The 22,491-nt window shown below is 43.1% G+C and overlaps 1 protein-coding gene across 2 annotated transcripts in view; it reads right to left on the reverse strand.

The window, feature by feature from the left end:
• The window catches only part of LOC121535276 (TGF-beta receptor type-1-like), a 37,590-nt gene that overhangs the window by 14,033 nt on the left and 1,066 nt on the right, over positions 1-22,491 (reverse strand). Inside the window, exons 1-3 of one of the 2 annotated variants that reach the window (XM_045206233.1) lie at positions 16,372-16,440; positions 2,651-2,905; positions 848-1,084 (exon numbers count right to left, since the gene is read on the reverse strand). In XM_045206233.1, coding sequence (XP_045062168.1) covers positions 848-1,084; positions 2,651-2,905; positions 16,372-16,432 — 553 coding nt within the window. In that variant the 5' untranslated portion in view covers positions 16,433-16,440. Of the gene's footprint in view, positions 1-847; positions 1,085-2,650; positions 2,906-16,371; positions 16,441-22,491 lie in introns of those variants that run through there. The other variant, XM_045206232.1, reaches the window with a different exon arrangement.

The following is a 22,491-nucleotide window of genomic DNA, read 5'->3' on the forward strand; positions in this document are numbered from 1 at the left end:
CCTTTTTTTTTTTTATGGGGGGTGGGGGAAGAAGGATTACTTTATACTATTCCAGGTATTCCTTAAAGAGGTAGGGTTTCAAGTGTCTCCGGAAGGTGGTCAGTGACTCCGCTGTCCTGGCGTCGTAGGGGAGCTTGTTCCACCATTGGGGTGCCAGAGCAGCGAATAGCTTTGACTGGGCTGAGCGGGAACTGTGCTTCCATAGAGGTAGGGGAGCTAGCAGGCCAGAGGTGGATGAACGTAGTGCCCTCGTTTGGGTGTAGGGTCTGATCAGAGCCTGAAGGTAAGGAGGTGCCGTTCTCCTCACAGCTCCGTAGGCAATCACCATGGTCTTGTAGTAGATGCGAGCCTCAACTGAAAGCCATCTTGCGGACTGCTCCATAGAAAACCACAGTTTTGAAGAACTTCTTTAATACAACCCATTTAGTATGAGAAACTGTAAGCGCTCGCAAGGTCAGTATTATAGCTCTATAGAAACAACTTCTAGGCCTTTTCAGAACAACTTCCATAATCCTGTCAGTAAATGACATTTGAAAGTGCCTACAGTCAGACTTGTGCATTGGGCTGATATAGCTGCCCACCTTTTAATAGATGGAATACTTAAAATCAATCCTAAGGGAGATTCTAGCACCCCAAGGTGCGAAAACTGTATTGGTAGGGAGATGGAACACCATTATGTTAACTTTAGGAACATATTTACGAAGATAAAACTGGACATCTTGTACAGAGCTTTATCGGTACCATAGTAGACCATGCTACACCTCCTCCATTAAACTAAATATGTTTAAAACGTATCTCCCAAAGGGTGTGATGAATGTACTGTAGTACATCAAACTGCAAAACCCACCTGATCCGGAGCCTGAGGTGGTCATGTCGTAGATGAGGTTTTTGAGGGTGTGGCCATCGGCCAGGAAGGGGTGGTCCATGCCAGGGTCTTCTTCATTGGGCACGCGGTGGTGGATGATCGAGCGGCTGTGGCACACATAGAACAGCAGCAGCAGCACGAAGCACAGCACACACACCGGCCCCGCGATGGCGGCCGCAAGGGCCACTGGGCTCAGGGGAGGGGTACGGGCTGTGGGGACTGGAGGGAGACGAGAGTGGGGTTAGTGTTGTGCCATACTAACACACACGCATGGGCACACATGACCATGCATACAGTCACACTGATGTATAGTCACACGCATACAGTCATGTACACACACGCCCGGCTATCACCAACTGCTGGAAATCCGTCATACTTGATGTTTAGTCTGTCTGTAAGAGACAGTTTCCATCAACAAACACACAGTGATAACAAAGCAGGAACTGATAGGGTTCCTTTGAAAACATTGCAACAGCCCTGTTGAAATGTAAAAGCATTACCCGATACTGGCTAACCTTCTCTAATTGACTTGCTGAGAATCAGAGAAGTGTGATCTGCATACAGCGCTGAGACGTGAGGGTGAACAAATATTAATGGAACTTTAAGTCAGGCACTTTCAGCTCTCAGAATAAGGACTGTCGTGGGACTTCATTAGGAAGCATCAAAACTTGCTTCTGGAGCTTTTCAATCGTTCAACTGCCTGGCGACTACAGCCTGTCAAATCTTTCCAATAGTCACAGCTGCACACAGAGGAAGGCTTACTAATGGCCCTGCTATTACTGAATGACAGTATGGTGAGAGAGGATATCTGCTGACTATCATACTGAGAAGCACAGCATGGAGGCAGTTTCAGACCCATGATCAAGAATAGGAGAAGTGAGGTGCTTCTTTCTGACCACAAGAGCAGAACCCGACAACGTGTCCAAGCAGAGACATTGCTTCAGATATATTAAACAATATTCAGTGACATATAGGGCCAGTTTCCTGAACTCAGATTAAGACCGTCTAAGACTAAAAAGCTGGTTCCATGGAAATGGAATGTGCCTCCGTGTCCAGGATACTGGGCTTACATATTGTCATTTTGACTCTCCCGCATGAGTGAGAGTGCTATAAAAAGAAACGGGTAGAGCCTTGCAGGGAGAAAGTAAATAGCTCATGAAGAAACATGGGTTGTTGCTGGGAGAATAGTAGCATTAACAATCAACTCCTGCTCTTATATAAATGACCTAACATCCAATCCATTGGAGCTGAAAAATACCTTGGGCCTGTAAGTATGGGTTCATATTTCACAAAGCAGGCGACAGAAACTGAAAGAGCAGCAGAATGGCGGAAAGATTCAATTGTACTTCTGCAGAGCGTGCGCACACACAGTAACACAGACAATTCTGTGGCATATTTTCAAGGTCCATGGTCCAAAAAAGTACAGGAAATACTTTGTGCAGGTGACATACCCTTATTCTATTGTAGACTAGTGAATGGATGATCGTCAAACATGCTTCACAAATATAGTCTCACCATCAATTCTCTGCTTCACTGTTTAGATTAGTCACCAAATCCCAAATAGATTCCTAGCACCTACCCCAAAAACATTTTTTGTACATCTGAAATGATTAGGAAAGTATAAGCAATATGGTAATATGATGGGCAACATTTTCACCATATGACTTCCTCCTTTCACAGTTACACTGCACATTGGGTAGTTGCCTATGAGCTAGTGGTCAATTTAGGACTTGGCATGTGAGTGTGTGAAAGATGATAGAGACCCGAGACATATCAGACACTTACATGTCTCCGAGTAGTCTTCTGGGTTGAGGTCTTTGTTACACATGTCTCTGTTGCAGCAGACAGGGACAACACCGGTGTTCTCCTTCTTGGAAGGAGCGCAGACGAACGGCCTGTCTTTAGGGATGAGGTCTGCCTCCGGTAAACACGTGCTCCCCTGTGCCACCATCTTACTGCCCGACTTGATGAAGGACACAAAGCACAGGCCGTCCGTGTAGCAGGTACTGTTACTACACCAATGGCAGTCGCACTGCAACGCTGAGAGATGAGAGAGGAAGGGTTTTAGTGAATATACAGAATACAGAAACTGAATCTGGTAAAAAGAAAGAAGCGCTTGTTCTGATAAAAGGAAGAACCACTTCTGGTAAAAAGGAAAAGCATAGCCAAGTCAAGACCTTAACATTTTTCAATCTGTCTGGAATATACACCAGTTCTGTAATATGAAAATTGTCATTCTTAGTGCACAACAGGTAGGGATGTTCTTTCAGAGCAGTAATTGCAGGATAAATGTGATAAGAGCAGATGTGGTTTGTAAGTACACAATGTGGTTGATACTGGGTTGCAACTGAAGACACTACAGAACACACAGTAAGGGCTCAGACACACCAATAGCTTTTGCTGGCCCAGAATACTTAGCACCTCAGTCTTCTGAGGCGCAACAAATGTGCGCAACAAATGTACATGTAGAATCAGGTGAAAAATGGCGTCAGTCAGACGTCTACAGCGGGTGGTCACTAAAACACTGAACGATCGGCAGAAGAAGGCTAGATCCACATTCGGTGCGATGTGTGTGATCCTTTAGTAGAAGGAAAGAGTTGCTAATGCTTTCACAGCAACAGGAGAATCCAGACTCGAGAGTTGTTATTGGTCAGGCTTTGGCCCCATAGCTCAGGTTACACAGGGATGGCTGGGGGGAGGGGTGTGTATGTGTGTGCACAAACGCACCAACAAGCAGCACTGCAGCCAACACAAGCCAGATTTAGTGGGCCTAGCACTACACCCAGCCTGCAGCAAGTGACTCAGCTCCTGTGATCTTAAATACATAGCAAATGTGTTAAATGTAACACTTTCTTAGAAATTATATGTGAACCACTGAAAGTGTTAAACTAACACTTTACAAAGTGTTGACAAACCAACAACCCTACTTAAAATAACACTATTAAAGTTGATGCTGGGACACTTTCTCAGTGTTAGGGAATGCCTTTCGAGTGAATGTGAGAGATACCCACCCATGACTGTGTTTGTTAGTGACAGAGACATGGTTGTTGCATTCAATAACTTCTAGTCCTGAAGCCTTCACCAAGTGACTGCCTAAGTGAATGTGTTTGAATGGGCCACGTCAGACCTGCAAGTCACAATACGCTGGCCATAATTAAAGGTCTTATAAAATGTACAATATTTAGTCAAAGAGTTAACGGAAATTAACTCAACACAGTCAAGTAACACCACCACGCAGAGGTGATTCCACTGGGATTCAAATAACACTTAATTTATTCACTGCAGGTGATGTCAATTTTAATCCCACTAGAATCAACACTCAGGACACTTCTCAAAACCGAGATTTTAACACTTGCAAATGTACTGTGTAGGCTAGACACACTACACACTTTGCAAAGGCACGCACAAAATACACACAGCAACACACACACACTGGAGGTCCAACAGGCCCAACCTAAAACGGCCTCTCACCAAACCACAGGCTACAATTAAAGCAGTGTGATAGCAGGCCGTCTAGACGGACCTCTAGACTTCTGGCTTGAAACGAGACCAGGGAGGGAGAGAGAGGGCGGCCATTAAAGGAACGCTAGCCGTTAAACGACCTCTGCTGCATTCCTAGAGAGAGGATATGGGGTAGGGACTTGAGAGGGAGTTGTAATGGCAGCAGTACTGCAGAGAGATTCAGGGGAGGAAAGTCGTTTTCTGAGAGAAAATGGGCAGGGGCAGAGTGGCAGTCTGATCATTGATCCTGTAGCACTGACTGAGGCATCCATATATCTACCTCTCTCTCCATCTGCTTGGCAGAGACTCCTGAAAACATAGAACAGAAGTATCGACCTAAATCTCAGAGCTCAAAATAAAAAAGTTAGGATATGTTTTTTTTCTTTCTTTCTTCTAATGGCTTTTTTCAAACTCTTAACATTGTGTGATCAGGCAGGCACCCAGGAGACAGATACGAGGTGGCAGGTACTCTGAGTTGCTCAAAGTATAACTGCCTCTCCCTGGGTTCTGGAGTGGTTGGGCGCATGGGTCCTTCTCCACTCTGAGTGCTTGCCTATGAATGGCCTGGCCTGTACTCACCAGCCAGCTTCTCCTCCCTTCCTCAGACTCCTTCCTTCCACTCTGCACTCTTTCCTTCCTTCGGTTCTTTCACTCCCCCACAACCCCCTTACTTACCCAATCTCTAGGGGTTGTTAGACAATCAGTCAAAGTTGGCCCAGAAACTCCTTCTCTCCCACGGTTCTTCTTCTATCTGCATTTCTGGGCAATCAATTCTCTATCAGCAGTGACAGGAGCTTAAACCTGCCTGGCCAATCAATAGATGGAAAGGTACTGCTGATGTTTTGGTAGCTGCTTTCTAGATACAAACTAGCCCATCTTTCCTCCTGTTTCCCAAAAGGTAGCTGGTATTGAGATTCACATCATGTGCAACAGTCAGACAGTGGGCTTGGCAGACAAAGAGTGAGTTGCTCCATATATCCGAATGACAGAACTGAAGCCTCCACTCTGTGCCATCCAATCACCATAGAAACCATAGAATAAGAAAAACACACTATTTATATATCAATGATGAAATGAAAAAGAAACAAGAAATCCAAGGCAACTAGACTTTTACAATCTAGAGACCTAGATGTCTCTTCGTGCATTATGGAGGAAGTTAGAGGTAGTTTCACAAGTCTGATGCTAACTAGCATTAGCGCAATGAACTGTAGATGCACTACGCAGAAATCACTCTGCCATTTCCTTGTTTCAGTTTGTGACAAAACAAGCAAGTATAGTGTAAATAATCATTATACCATCTAAACCGCTGTTAAATATATTTTCCATAACCAAAAATATTGTATTTTCAGCTATTTGAAGCCAGTGTACAAAACTAAAAGTAAAAGACGCAAAAACGAAACATAAGCATGTAAATATTGCACATAGAACAGATCTACCGCTTCTTAGACTTTCTTTCAATGAGAATGACAGATCTATAACTCCCATTTTTATGTGAATTTGGTCAGGCCACCCAAAAAGTTATATATTGCTGATTTAAAAGGAAGTCTGGGTAAGGCCAAAATGTCATAAATATGCCAACTTTGATAACTATTTCTCAATTACGTTTTGTGATACAAATGTCAAACATATGTCAACAATCCTTCCTCCAAAGGTCTATCCTATTGATACAATTTTGTGAAAATCCTCAAAATCATGGTATTTTTTTTGTCCTGGTTTCATATGGAATCACTAAAAGGCTTTAAGACATAAAATAAAATGGATTGCCAGCAGCAGTAGTAGTTTGGAGCACACAGACACAGACAGGTGGAAATGCCTGGGTCTAAGCACACAGCCAGAGGAAATTATGGCGAGGTAGAGAGTGGGAGAGAAAGGAGAGGTATGTGAGACGTCTCCACCAGCTGAGGGGTGAGGTAGGGCCTGCAGAGCAAAGGGCCCTGTTGCTGCAGCAGCTCTTAATAGTCAATGGCCTTGCTGGAAAAGCCTTCTCTTAGGCCCAAGAGAGGGCTTCAGGGGCCCTAAACTGTGGCCAATGGTCACACTAAGGACTTTACCCTGCATCTTAGAGACTGTTGCCCTATGTACAGTGCCATGAAAAAGTATTTGCCCCCTTTTTATACTGAATGTCATCAGATCTTTAACCAAAACTGAATTAGATAAAGGGAACCGGAGCTTGCAAATAACAAAAAAAAAATATTTTATTTATTTATTTAACTAACAAAGTTATGCATCACCCAATTCCCCTGTGTGAAAAAGTAATTGCCCCTTACACTCAATAACTGGTTGTGCCACCTTTAGCTGCAATGACTGCAACCAAATGCTTTCTGTAGCTGTCTCTCACATCGCTGTGGAGGAATTTTGGCCAATTGTGCGCCGCCCTATGGGACTCCCAATCACGGCCGGTTGTGATACAGCCTGGAATCGAACCAGGGGATCTGTAGTGACGCCTCAAGCACTGAGATGCAGTGCCTTAGACCACTGCGCCACTCGGGAGCTCTTGCATGCAGAACTGATTTAACTCAGCAACCTTTGTGGGTTTTCAAGCATGAACTGCTCTTTTCAAGTCCTGCCACAACATCTCAATTGGGATTAGGTCTGGACTTTGACTAGGCCACTCCAAAAATGCAAATTGTATCCATTTTCATGTAGACTTGATTGTGTGTTTTGGATCAGTCTTGCTGCATGACCCAGCTGCGCTTCAGGTTCAGCTCACAAACGGATGGCCTGACATTCTCCTGTAGAATTATCTGATAGAGAGCAGAATTCATGGTTTCTTTTATTAAGGCAAGTCGTCCAGGTCCTGAGGCAGCAAAGCATCCCCAAACCATCACACTACCACCACCATGCTTGACCGTTGGTATGAGGGGACCCATGTCATCCAAAAAGTTGACTCAAGTTTTCCAAAAAGCACCTGGATGATCATCAAGACTCTTGGAAGAATGTTCTATGGACAGATGATTCAAAAGTATAACTTTTTGGACGACATGGGTCACAGCACTGTACATAGTCATTGAACCCTGGTCACTTTAATAATGTTAACATACTGTTTTACCACTTTATATGTATATACTATATTCTAGTCATGGCTCATCCTATATAGCTCAGTGTTTTCCAGAAGTACATACAGTAGCCAGCCAAATAAAAAAAAGTAGACAGCCAGGCATCCCCGGTTAAACCTTTAACATTAACTTTTAAGAAGACACACCTGTTAATTGAAATGCATTCCAGGTGACTACCTCATGTAGCTGGTTGAGAGAACGCCAAGAGTGTGCAAAGCTGTCATCAAAGCAAAGGGTGGCTATTTGATTTGGTTACTACATGATTCCACATACAGCTCTGGAAAAAATTAAGAGACCACTGCAAATGTTTCTTAAAACAACATCTCTACATGTATGACAGCCATTCCATTCCAGTGTCTGTTGAATTCCAACACAGGCACACCTCATTCTACTGAATTAGGTACTGATTAGGTGATCACCTGAACCAAATCTTATTTAACAAGGAAAAGTATAAAAACCACTGCTGTGGTCATCACTACCCTCTTGCAATAGGACCAGCTGGATGGCAAAAACAGTGCTAATAGTACCTCAAAAGTAATATTAATCAAAAAATAACTATGGACCATGCCAAAAGAGTTGAAAAGGAAAGTTGAGTGAGGAAAAGATGGGTTCAATTCTGGCTTTACTGGCAGAGGGATACAGTGAGCGTCAGGTTGCTTCTGTCCTTAAAATGTCAAAGACGGTGGTTCATAAGAACAAGGTCAAGCAGCAGACATTGGGGACAACAAAGCTACAGACCGGCAGAGGGCGAAAACGACTCTACACTGACCGGGATGACCGCCAACTCATTCGAATGTCACTCAACAACTGTAGGATGACATCAAGTGACCTACAAAAAGAATGGCAAACGGCAGCTGGGGTGAAGTGCACGGTGAGGACGGTTCAAAACAGGCTCCTAGGGGCAGGGCTGAAGTCATGCAAAGCTAGAAAAAAGCCCTTCATCAATGTGAAGCAAAGAAGATCCAGGCTGAGGTTTGCAAAAGACCATAAGGATTGGACCGTAGAGGACTGGAGTAAGGTCATTTTCTCTGATGAGTCCAATTTTCAGCTTTGCCCAACACCTGGTCGTCTAATGGTTAGACGGAGACCTGGAGAGGCCTACAAGCCACAGTGTCTCGCACCCACTGTGAAATTTGGTGGAGGATCGGTGATGATCTGGGGGTGCTTCAGCAAGGCTGGAATCGGGCAGATTTGTCTTTGTGAAGGACGCATGAATCAAGCCACGTACAAGGTTGTCCTGGAAGAAAACTTGCTTCCTTTTGCTCTGACATTGTTCCCCAACTCTGAGGATTGGTTTTTACAGCAGGACAATGCGCCATGCCACACAGCCAGGTCAATCAAGGTGTGGATGGAGGACCACCAGATCAAGACCCTGTCATGGCCAGCCCAATATCCAGACCTGAACCCCATTGATAACTTCTGGAATGTGATCAAGAGGAAGATGGATGGTCACAAGCCTTCAAACAAAGCCGAGCTGCTTGAATTTCTGCGCCAGGAGTGGCATAAAGTCACCCAACATCAATGTGAAAGACTGGTGGAGAGCATGCCAAGACGCATGAAAGCTGTGAATGAAAATCAGTGTTATTCCACCAAATATTGATTTCTGAACTCTTCCTAAGTTAAAACATTAATATTGTGTTGTTTAAAAATGAACATGAACTTATTTTCTTTGCATTATTCGAGGTCTGACAACACTGCATCTTTTTTGTTATTTTGACCAGTTGTCATTTTCTGCAAATAAATGCTCTAAATGACAATATTTTTTTTTGGAATTTGGGAGAAATGTTGTCAGTAGATTATAGAATAAAACAAAAATGTTATTTTTACCCAAACACATACCTATAAATAGTAAAACCAGAGAAACTGATAATTTTGCAGTGGTCTCTTAATTTTTTCCTGAGCTGTATGTTATTTCATAGTTTTGATGTCTTCACTATTATTCTACAATATAGACAATAGTAAAACTAAAGAAAAACCCTTCAATGAGTAGGTGTGTCCAAACTTTTTACTGGTACTGTACACTAACAATCAAACGCAAACAATTCACACAATGAAGTTATGAAACAATGAATGTGCACAAATTGGCGGGAGAGCGCGCATTCTGGAGAGAGAAGCACATCTGGGAGCTCCATGGTCAATCCGACGTCTGCCTTGGCCATGCAGCATTTACGGTGATACGGCCTCTGCAGAAGTCAGGGCATTCATACTTCTTGCGCTGTGCAGAGCGGTTGTGAAGGAAGTGAGTTTGTGTTTATACAGGATGTACCGCCCCCACCTACCGTCAACCAATCATGTCAATACGGAGCTATACAGAGACCTCCGCATTGTTACAACATTTGGGAGGCGCATGGCGATGCGGTACTGAGCTCGATTTGGCCTCTACATGCCTCCGGAGGCGCCACAATTGCGTCTCACCCTCCCATATGGAGCCACCGACCACATTTTCGGATCAAGCATAAATTGGCTTTTAGTCTAGGCCTCCGCAATGGATTAGTTCACTGAGATGGGCGCAAATATACAGTGAGGGAAAAAAGTATTTGATCCCCTGCTGATTTTGTAAGTTTGCCCACTGACAAAGAAATTATCAGTCTATAATTTTAATGGTAGGTTTATTTGAACAGTGAGAGACAGAATAACAACAAAGAAATCCAGAAAAACGCATGTCAAAAATATTATTAATTGATTTGCATTTTAATGAGGGAAATAAGTATTTGACCACCTCTCAATCAGAAAGATTTCTGGCTCCCAGGTGTATTTTATACTGGTAACGAGCTGAGATTAGGAGCACAGGGGATTAGGGAGTGCTCCTAATCTCAGTTTGTTACCTGTATAAAAGACACCTGTCCACAGAAGCAATCAATCAGATTCCAAACTCTCCACCATGGCCAAGACCAAAGAGCTCCCCAAGGATGTCAAGGACAAGATTGTAGACCTACACAAGGATGGAATGGGCTACAAGACCATCGCCAAGCATCTTGGTGAGAAGGTGACAACAGTTGGTGCGATTATTCGCAAATGGAAGAAACACAAAAGAACTGTCAATCTCCCTCGGCTTGGGGCTCCATGCAAGATCTCACCTCGTGGAGTTGCAATGATCATGAGAACGTTGAGGAATCAGCCCAGAACTACACGGGAGGATCTTGTCAATGATCTCAAGGCAGCTGGGACCATAGTCACCAAGAAATCAATTGGTAACACACTACGCCGTGAAGGACTGAAATCCTGCAGCGCCCACAAGGTCCCCCTGCTCAAGAAAGCACATATACATGCCCGTCTGAAGTTTGCCCATGAAAATCTGAATGATTCAGAGGAGAACTGGATGAAAGTGTTGTGGTCAGATGAGACCAAAATTGAGCTCTTTGGCATCAACTCAACTCGCCGTGTTTGGAGGAGGAGGAATGATGCCTATGACCCCAAGAACACCATCCCCATCGTCAAACATGGAGGTGGAAACATTATGCTTTGGGGGTATTTTTCTGCTAAGGGTACAGGACAACTTCACTGCATCAAAGGGACGATGGACGGGGCCATGTACCGTCAAATATTGGGTGAGAACCTCCTTCCCTCAGCCAGGGCATTGAACATGGGTTGTGGATGGGTATTCCAGCATGACAATGACCCAAAACACACGGCCAAGGCAACAAAGGAGTGGCTCAAGAATTAGCACATTAAGGTCCTGGAGTGGCCTAGCCAGTCTCCAGACCTTAATTCCATAGAAAATATGTGGAGGGAGCTGAAGGTTCGAGTTGCCAAACGTCAGCCTCAAAACCTTAATGACTTGGAGAAGATCTGCAAAGAGGAGTGGAACAAAATCCCTCCTGTGATGTGTGCAAACCTGGTGGCCAACTACAAGAAACGTCTGACCTCTGTGATTGCCAACAAGTGTTTTGCCACCAAGTACTAAGTCATGTTTTGCATAGGGGTCAAATACTTATTTCCCTCATTAAAATCCAAATCAATTCATAACATTTTTGACATGTGTTTTTCTGGATTTTTGTTGTTGTTATTCTGTCTCTCACTGTTCAAATAAACCTACCATTAAAATTATAGACTGATCATGTCTTTGTCAGTGGGCAAACGTACAAAATCAGCAGGGGATCAAATACTTTTTTCCCTCACTGTATACATATATATTTGCTACTGTTCGACTAAAAAAAAATATTGGTCGACCAACAGCCTATCGACCAAACAATCGACTAATTGGGGTCAGCCCTAGTTTCTTTCTAGCATTTGCCACAGATGGACTCAACTTGTAATGACATCAAGGATGATCAAAGAAAATTGGATGCACCCGAGCTCAATTTGAAGTGTCATAGCAAAGTGGTGTGAATACCTACGTAAAATATACTGCTAAAAAAAATAAAGGGAACACTAAAATAACTAGATCTGAATGAATTAAATAATCTTATTAAATACTTTCTTTACATAGTTGAATGTGCTGACAACAAAATCACACAAAAATTATCAATGGAAATCAAATTGATCAACCCATGGAGGTCTGGATTTGGAGTCACCCTCAAAATAAAAGTGGAAAACCACACTACAGGCTGATCCAACTTTGATGTAATGTCCTTAAAACAAGTCAAAATGAGGCTCAGTATTGTGTGTGGCCTCCACGTGCCTGTATGACCTCCCTACAACGCCTGGGCATGCTCCTGATGAGGTGGCGGATGGTCTCCTGAGGGATCTCCTCCCAGACCTGGACTAAAGCATCTGCCAACTCCTGGACAGTCTGTGGTGCAACGTGGTGCAACGTGGCATTGGTGGATGGAGCGAGACATGATGTCCCAGATGTGCTCAATTGGATTCAGGTCTGGGGAACGGGCGGGCCAGTCCATAGCATCAATGCCTTCCTCTTGCAGGAACTGCTGACACACTCCAGCCACATGAGGTCTAGCATTGTCTTGCATTAGGAGGAACCCAGGGCCAACCGCACCAGCATATGGTCTCACAAGGGGTCTGAGGATCTCATCTCGGTACCTAATGGCAGTCAGGCTACCTCTGGCGAGCACATGGAGGGCTGTGCGGCCCCCCAAAGAAATGCCACCCCACACCATGACTGACCCACCGCCAAACGGGTCATGCTGGAGGATGTTGCATGCAGCAGAACGTTCTCCACAGCGTCTCCAGACTCTGTCACGTGCTCAGTGTGAACCTGCTTTCATCTGTGAAGAGCACAGGGCGCCAGTGGCAAATTTGCCAATCTTGGTGTTCTCTGGCAAATGCCAAACGTCCTGCACGGTGTTGGGCTGTAAGCACAACCCCCACCTGTGGACGTCGGGCCCTCATACCACCCTCATGGAGTCTGTTTCTGACCATTTGAGCAGACACATGCACATTTGTGGCCTGCTGGAGGTCATTTTGCAGGGCTCTGGCAGTGCTCCTCCTGCTCCTCCTTGCACAAAGGCGGAGGTAGCAGTCCTGCTGCTGGGTTGTTGCCCTCCTACGGCCTCCTCCACGTCTCCTGATGTACTGGCCTGTCTCCTGGTAGCCTCCATGCTCTGGACACTACGCTGACAGACACAGCAAACCTTCTTGCCACAGCTCGCATTGATGTGCCATCCTGGATGAGCTGCACTACCTGAGCCACTTGTGTGGGTTGTAGACTCCGTCTCATGCTACCACTAGAGTGAAAGCACCGCCAGCATTTAAAAGTGACCAAAACATCAGCCAGGAAGCATAGGAACTGAGAAGTGGTCTGTGGTCACCACCTGCAAAACCAGTCCTTTATTGGGGGTGTCTTGCTAATTGCCTATAATTTCCACCTGTTGTCTATTCCATTTGCACAACAGCATGTGAAATGTATTGTCAATCAGTGTTGCTTCCTAAGTGGACAGTTTGATTTCAAGGAAGTGTGATTGACTTGGAGTTACATTGTGTTGTTTAAGTGTTCCCTTTATTTTTTTGAGCAGTGTATATATTTCTGTATTTCATTTTCAATAAATTAGCAAACATTTCAAATAACATTTTCACTTTGTCATTATGGGGTATTGTGTGCAGATGGGTGAGATATCTCCCCCCCCCCCGATTTAATCCATTTTGAATTCAGGCTGTAACAACAAAATGTGGAATAAATCAAGGGGTATGAAGACTTTCTGAAGGCACTGTACGTATGTCTTAATTTCTTGTTCTTTTTTTGGATTATAATGTCTCCTAACAACCAAAGGGCATACCACCTATACCCTCAAGTCCTCACCTCAAACTCCATTACCTTTGATTCACAGAAGTGAAAATCAAGAATACCCATCCACACTGATGACTCTGGCATCTCATTGACAATGGACATTGAGGTAATTGCGACACACAAGAGAGGTTTAATCTTAATCTGCCCGCTGTTGTTGTGTTGGTCACATTGATCAGCTGCTGCTCCCTCCCTGTGTGCCTGACACTGCTGAGCTGACTGCTCTACATTCATTTCCATAGTCAGGTCACAGCTGTTACACCCACACCATTCATTGCAAACCATATAATTGAAATCATAAAATCACAAACAGCCTAGGCCTAATTGCTGTTGGGGCGTTTGAAGGACGGTCGACAACATTTCCTCAAATTGACGTCATGTACGGGGGGCCAGTATGAAAAATGTATGCATGGATAAGAGCGTCTGCTAAATGACTAAAATGTAAATGTCCTTCACTGGAATGTGTTGGGCTTCTGCTGAAGCATTATTCAACATGCCAGCTCTGCCTGTAGAGGAAGAGACAGACAGACAGCCAAGTCTGGAGAAAAAATAAGAAAAAGTCAGCCTAGTACACAGACACTAGTCTGCTCCAAATCCACCCTGTGAGTCACACTGAACTGGAAGACAGCCACAAGTATGGAGAAGCCACTCCAAAACAAGCTTTCAAAAAACACATGTTCCTACATACGCCCTCTAGACAGTGGTTTCCGGAGAAAACAATCGCTTTATAAGTATTATTGGGTGTTTCTCAATAAGCAGACTACCGTGCTCCACACTCTCATGCTCCGAGTGCATTCACCCGAGGACGTTATCGAGTACGTTCTTGTGAGGACGAGAACGCATAAAACATTACATTTGAGAACAGTGGAGGCTGCTGAGGGGAGCATGGCTCATAGTAATGGCGTCAATGGAATGTTATCAATCACATGGAAACCACATCTTTGATACTATTCCATTGACTCCATTCCAGCCATTATTATGAGCCGTCCTCCCCTCAGCAGCCTCCACTGTTTGAGAAGCACCTACTGTATTACCTCATGCTGCACCTCCCCATTCACTGAACCTTTTTCCAGCCAGGACAATGGCAACAAGAGACAAAACAAGTTATAATTATCAGCTAGCTATATGTGAATCGTAATAATCTAGCTAGCCAGCTAGCTAAAACAGGCAAAAATGACCTAAAACTAATTTTATGCAAGGTCGATGTACATTTTGTGTGGGTAGCTAGCTACCAATTCTAGTTTAACAGGCAAAAATGACCTAAAACGAAATGTATGCAAAAAAGTTATGCAAGGTAGGTATGGCAATTCTTTGTGGGTAGCTAGCTAGCTAACAATTATTCTTGGCCATCTGGCTAGCTAACAGAAGTAGCTAGCCAGTTAGCCCTATTGACTTACTATGGGCTTGCGATATATGCACAGTGGGCAGGTAAACATGCCAAAATTAACACAGCATGTATTTATTAACGTATCAAGATGAAATATTGTAGTCAGGCAACATATGAGATGTGAAGAGGCAACATTTCATTCCGAAGTCGTAGTGTATTTTCTCTCGCTTCAGCTCAAATAATGTCTTCCATTGATTTCAAGAAATGGTTCGTAATATTTTACGTAGTTACTTCATATTTCTGTGATTTGGACTCATACTCCAACCCTGCAGTATTCCAATTTGCGTCCTCGGAGCACGGTAGTATGCATTTCGAGAAACACCCAATGTTTTGCTTCTAGCTTACTGACTGCATTTGAGGAAACTAATTGTGTCGTCAGTCTCTAAAGAGCATTCTTTGCTCCGGTATAATTATTTTTATATGAATGATATGAATCAATAATTGGTATAAATTGCTTTGCTCAAGGGTAAACAGATATTTGAGTACTGTGGAATCCTAAAATGTCAACAATGTACTCCTGAGATCACGTTTGTGTTTCCACTTTCCCCTGTCCTGGCAAACCATATTGTCCTTATAGCACACCAACCAACACCACCAATTTCGGAGGAACTATTATTTCCTGAGATGGTCCAAGTACAATAAAAACCCTAACCTGCTTAGTTTCATTTTTTTAAATGCAGGCGGAGAAATGCTGAGTGGTAAGGCACTTGTACACTTTGGAAATGTGAAACTAAATAACATGTCAGTTTAACTTGTTATAGTTGTTGGCAGTGCACAGACCGATGGTCTCGATTCACAGGCACCACTTTTGAATAAATCTGAAATAACATGATGAAATATTTATCCAGCTGACAAACTATGGCTGCATCCCACTCCCAAATGGCACCATATTTCCTATATGTAGTGCACTATATAAGGAATAGGGTGCAATTTGGGACGCAGTAGTACGTCTGCCTGCACACTCAGGTGAGCATTTCAGCTGTGAACAAGAAGAGAAAGTATTTGTAAATCAAAACACTATTAATGAGCTCAACGTAGTACTACACACAGAGAATAAAACCTGAATATGGAATGTCCTGACAGCTTGTCTTTTTCCTCAAGAGACAAAAGCTATTGAAGAGAGAGAAACTAGAGTACAGAGAGAGCCTGATGAAAAGTAACACCAGGCAGGGAGCAGTGTCAAACTATCCTGTCCTTTATTCTCCCCCGCTTTCTCGCCTGGTCATTTGCTTAACAATAAACATTCCTGGCAGCTCGGTTCCCAATGACCTGCACCATGTTTGAAAACACAATTCTTGAAAACAAAATGCAAGTGTGAAAATCTAACTTGAGAATCACAATTCTGTGTCTAAAGCCATATGACAGTGACCAGATCACTTACCGATGGATATGTGAATTCCTGCTCCAAGAAACAGGACCAAAAATGTTAAATAACAGCGCATTGTATCCATTGTCATACCAAATTACTCTGGGCAATTTCTCACACTCAACTTCTGTAGTCTTTGCTTGGAGGAAGAAAAATTGTTTTTGTCTGATTGGCCAACAATCAACATGGCAGTGTCAACATATACTACATGACCAAAGGTATGTGGACACCTGCTCGTTTAACATCTCATTCCAAAATCATGGGTATTAATATAGAGTTGGTCCCCCCTTTGCTGCTAACAGCCGCCACTCTTCTGGGAAGGCTTTCCACTAGATGTTGTAACATTGTTGCAGGGACTTATCTCAATTCAACCCCGAGCATTAGTGAGGTCGGGCACTGATGTTGGGCGATTAGACCTGGCTTGCAGTCCGCGTTCCAATTCATCCCAATGGGGCTCGATGGGGTTCAGGTCTGGGCTCTGTGCAGGCCAGTCAAGTTCTTCCACACCGATCTCGACAAACCATTTCTGTATGGACCTCGCTTTGTGAACGGAGGCATTTCATGCTGAAACATGAAAGGGCCTTCCCCAATCTGTTGCCACAAAGTTGGAAGCACAGACTCGTCTAGAATGTCACTGCATGCTGTAGCATTAAGATTTCCCTTCACTGGAACTAAGGGGCCTAGCCTAAACCATGAAAAACAGCCCCAGACCATTATTCCTCCTCCATCAAACTTTACAGGTGGCACTATGCATTGGGGCAGGTAGCGTTCTCCTGGCATCCACCAAACCCAGATTCGTCCTTTGGACTGCCAGATGGTGAAGCGTGATTCATCACGTTTCTACTGCTCCAGACTCCAACGGCGGTGAGCTTTACACCACTCCAGCCGACGCTTGGCATTGCGCATGGTGATATTAGGCTTGTGTGCGACTGCTTGGCCATGGAAACCCATTTCATGAAGCGCCCGACGAACAGTTATTGTGCTGACGTTGCTTCCAGATGCAGTTTGGAACTCGGTAGTGAGTGTTGCAACCGAGGACAGACAATTTTTGACGTGCTACGCGCTTCAGCACTCGGCGGTCCCGTTCTGTGAGCTTGTGTGGCCTACCACTTCGCAGCTGAGCCATTGTTGCTCCTAGACGTTTCCACTTCACAATAACAGCTTAGCAGGTCAGTTTAGCAGGGCAGAAATTTGACAAACTGACTTGTTGGAAAGGTGGCATCCTATGACGGTGCCACTTTAGAAGTCACTGAGCGCTTCAGTAAAGCCATTCTACTGCCAATGTTTGTCTATGCAGATTGCATGGCTGTGTGCTCGATTTTATACACCTGTCAGCAACGGTGTGGCTGAAATAGCCAAATCCACTAATTGGAAGGGGTGTCCACATACTGTAGTGTAGCTAGCAACAATGACAAGAAGCTGCCATGTGGGGAATCGTAGGTGGCTCGTTTCAGCTAGTTTGATCTTGTTCTTGATACCATGTCTTGTTTGGAGGTGTTTTGACTGATGTCACGTCTATGGTAATATGGCTCAAATTTGCTAGCTAGCTAACCAACAACTGTAACGATGTATTTGAGAGACAAGTGCTCATTGTGCAAATGTATTTATGTTTTTAATAAACATTGGAGACTAAATATTGTTTACACTAAGCCAACCTAGTCTGTTTTGTCCCATAGTTGAGCACGCGTCCGTTGTTGTTAAACAACCCACCCGTCTACAGCCTAACTATCATGAAAATGATTAGCACTACAGAGTAATCCAAACCTAGTCATAATGAACACACCCAACAGAAACCAAGGCTACACATGTTTCTGCCAACAGTTAGACCCAATACTGAGAACGCATAATACACATATTGTTTTACAGAGGTTGTCCAGGGCCATCTCAACAACCTCATTCTGTCAGATAGTGGGATATGCTTTTTATGTGGTCTGTCTGCATATGCCTAGTGCCTGTGCAGAATCAGAAGGCTTTACACGGTCATATAGAAAATAGAATATCCATCTAGCCTATGGCTCTTGCTTTACCCATTGCCTGTCACCAAGGATATTGAACACTTACATAATGAATGTAAAGAGGTTAGCAGCGCTCACAAATGTAGCGCAGTGGCTATTTATTATGTTTAGGCTACTTCATAACAAAAGTGTCAAGGATAGAACAGCCCATACAGTTCACCAAAAAAAAGTTTTTTATTTATTTGTATAATAACTTGGTCGACCGAGAGTAGTCTGTTTTTTCATAGACACACCCTATGTTTGAATAAAATATATGTAGGCTACTATATTTAGGCTACTTCGTCTGATGCTGTAAGTGCTGCAATAAAAAATTATGACACAAATTACTGAAGATGGAGCTAGAGATGAATATAGCCTAACCAGAAGAAAGAAAACCTGTTCCCGACCCGACCCCCCCCCTCCTCCTACTGCAGCTGGCCTTCGCAAATTCTGCCATTATGCTTTGGAGTGCCAAGTTATCGTACCATTTCTACTGATCTGCATGAAAGTTAGGATTTTCATATGCACATTTTCATGGAACAGTTTAATTTCATTTATAATAAAAGTCTTCATATCTCAAAATCAATGTCATGTGGTTAATCAAAATTCTATATAAATGAAAATGATACAAATCTAAAAGTAACTTCTATTGCCAATACGTAAAAATAGCCTATATAAAGCCAACAAATAAAAACTTTGCAGTCCCCAGGTAGAAAATATCCGGATAAAAATAAACATCCTATTAATCACATTGGCTATGAATGGCTTGTCTGCAAGGAACTTGAAACATTGTATCAACTATTAACTTGGGCCTGGCCTGAACCTTGCACTAGCAAACTTGCAACATTCTATGTGTAATCAGGTGAGTGTCCTTACTCAAGATTGACAGGAGCGCTCCAAACAAAAGACAATTAATAAATGGAATGAAATAAACCAAAACCAAAGTGTAGCCTAGGTTGTGCGAGAAATTATGGTAATTCACGGTAAATGTACTACTGGTGATACTGCTGTGCCAGTAGTACAAAACCAAAGCATGTGTTGTTGTCTTACCTTGTCCATAGACCAATGTCATTAAGGTAATTTACCCCCTACCACCCCCCCAATAAGAAAAACAACTAATAACAGGAATAGAACCATCTAGTGGTCAGAACCTGGTAATATCCGGATGTAGGATGGGACATAAACCTAACAACTTCATTTACTAATTTCTCTGAACAGGGGGGGGAAACATCACCAAATTCACAAAGAATGCATTACATAAACAAATGAAAATATATTTTATATTTGAGATTCTTCAAATAGCCGCCCTTTGCCTTGATGACAGCTTTGCACACGCTTGGCATTCTCTCAACCAGCTTCATGAGGTAGTCACTTGGAATGCATTTCAATTAACAGGTGTGCCTTCTTAAAAGTTAATTTGTGGAATTTCTTTCATTTTTAATGCATTTCAGCCAATCAGTTGTGTTGTGATAAGGTAGGTGGGGTATACAGAAGAAAGCCCTATTTGGTAAAAGACCAAGTCCATATTATGGCAAGAACAGCTCAAATAAGCAAAGAGAAACGACAGTCCATCATTACTTTAAGACATGAAGGTCAGTCAATATGGAAAATTAAGAATTTTTAAAGTTTCTTCAAGTGCAGTCGCAAAAACCATCAAGCGCTATGATGAAACTGGCTCTCATGAGGACCGCCACAGGAATGGAAGACCCAGAGTTACCTCTGCTGCAGAGGATAAGTTCATTAGAGTTACCAGCCTCAGAAATTGCAGCCCAAATAAATGCTTCACAGAGTTCAAGTAACAGACACATCTCAACATCAACTGTTCAGAGGAGACTGTGTGAATCAGGCCTTTATGGTCGAATTGCTGCAAAGAAACCACTATGAAAGGACACCAATAAGAAGAAGAGACTTACTTGGGCCAAGAAACAGGAGCAATGGACATTAGACCGGTGGAAATGTGTCCTTTGGTCTGAAGTCCAAATTAGAGATTTTTGGTTCCAACCGCTGTGTCTTTGTGAGACGCAGAGTAGGTGAACGGATTATCTCTGCATGTGTATTTCCCACCGTAAAGCATGTAGGAGGTGGTGTTATGGTGTAGGGGTCCTTTGCAGGTGACACTGTATGTGATTTATTTAGAATTCAAGGCACACTTAACCAGCATGGCTACCACAGCATTCAGCAGTGATACACCATCCCATCTGGTTTGGGCTTTGCGGGACTATCATTTGCGGTCCTCTGTAGCTCAATTGGTAGAGCATGGCGCTTGTAACGCCAGGGTAGTGGGTTCGATCCCCGGGACCACCCATACGTAAAAATGTATGCACACATGACTGTAAGTCGCTTTGGATAAAAGCGTCTGCTAAACGGCATATTATTATTATATTATTTGTTTTTCAACAGGACAGTAACCCCACACCTCCAGGCTGTGTGTGGGCTATTTGACCAAGAAGGAGAGTTATGGAGTGCTGCATCAGATGACCTGGCCTCCACAATCCCCCGACCACAGAGTGAAGGAAAAGCAGCCAACAAGTGCTCAGCATATGTAGGAACTCCTTCAAGACTGTTGGAAAAGCATTCCAGGTGAAGCTGGTTGAGAGAATACCAAGAATGTGCAAAGCTGTCATCAAGGCAAAGGGTGGCTAAAATATATTTTGATGTAACACTTTTTTGCTTACTACATGATTCCATATGTGTTATTTCATAGTTTTGATGTATTCACTATTATTCTACAATGTAGAAAATAGTAGAAATAAAGAAAAACCCTTGAATGCATAGGTGTGTCCAAACTTTTGACTGGTACTGTATATATATTTTTTTATCTTTCTTTTATCTCTTTTACAGATGAGCGCTGAACTACATAAATTACAGAAAATACACATCAAAATATAAATATAAATACAAAACACATTAATTAGTAATAAGGTCCTCAATCAGCTTTCTGAATTGCCCTAGAAGCACCAAAACATCAAATGTACGAACATTTTGAAGATTGTTCCACAAATAAGATGCAAGAAAACTCAGTAGAGAATAAAGGAATTTCCAGAGTTAGCCATCCCTGAGAACGGATGTGGTATGTTTAAAGCAGGGTTTCCCAACTGGCAGCCCGTGGGCCAAATTGTGGTTTTATTTAAGTTTTCTGAGCAAAAAAAACCCAAAACAGACACACACACATACAGTGCATTCGGAAAGTATTCAGACCCCTTCCCTGTTGTTACGTTACAGCCTTATTCTAAAGTGTATTAAATATTAAGTCTGGGCCAATTGAAGAAAGCCTCTGAATTAGCATATGAATCCTATAATTTAAAATGGCCAATTAGTGTGGAATCAATTACCTTAATTTATCAGAGATCACATTATATTTCAACAACATTTTGCAGGAATGCTAATCTTATTTTATCTGTCTAACTACAGAAACAATCTGAGATGGTGGGCGTCGTGGCTGGCTGAAATGACATGGAACGACCCATCTTCAATTGGTTCACAGAACCCCATCCCTCTGTGCACATTGTGGAATGGCTCCGAGGAGGGTTTATTCCCTATGGTAGGCTATAGGTTAGTAAGTGACATTATGGAAATTACATATAGCCAAAATGTCAGTCACAGACCTATTCACATCTCAGCACAGTACACTGATAGGCATGGACCAGATGAGATCTAACCATGCCAAATAACATTACTCATTTATGAACCTATGACATATTACAGCATAAAACTAGATAATGTTTCTGATCATGTCCCTGCTTTCCTTTCCTCTAGTCATCCATCGATGCTAGTGCTGGAGAATCTGTCATCTTTGGACAGCTCTGCCCATCAGTGGACAAATGGAGCCCATCACCATTCCCCGTACAGATGGGATGCTTTGTTTCCAGGAGCGTGCTCCCTGAATGGGATCGTGATTTAGATTAAAAACGTTATGGCTTCATTAACTATGACCATCTCATTTCTAGACTACATCCCCTATCCATTCTTTATAAAAGCAAATCCATCCCTGCACGATTTTAGAATTGGAAATCGCGATAATGACTATACTGTGACAAGGTAATTTTGCTATCGCAAAGCGTTAACCGAGAAGTTAACAAAAATATAAATGGTTGCCTCGGGCAACAACTCGTGGGATACAATGTCAACGTAGCCTACATGA

Source organism: Coregonus clupeaformis, chromosome 21 (assembly GCF_020615455.1).
Source record: "Coregonus clupeaformis isolate EN_2021a chromosome 21, ASM2061545v1, whole genome shotgun sequence".
NCBI classification, from domain to species: Eukaryota; Metazoa; Chordata; class Actinopteri; order Salmoniformes; family Salmonidae; genus Coregonus; species Coregonus clupeaformis.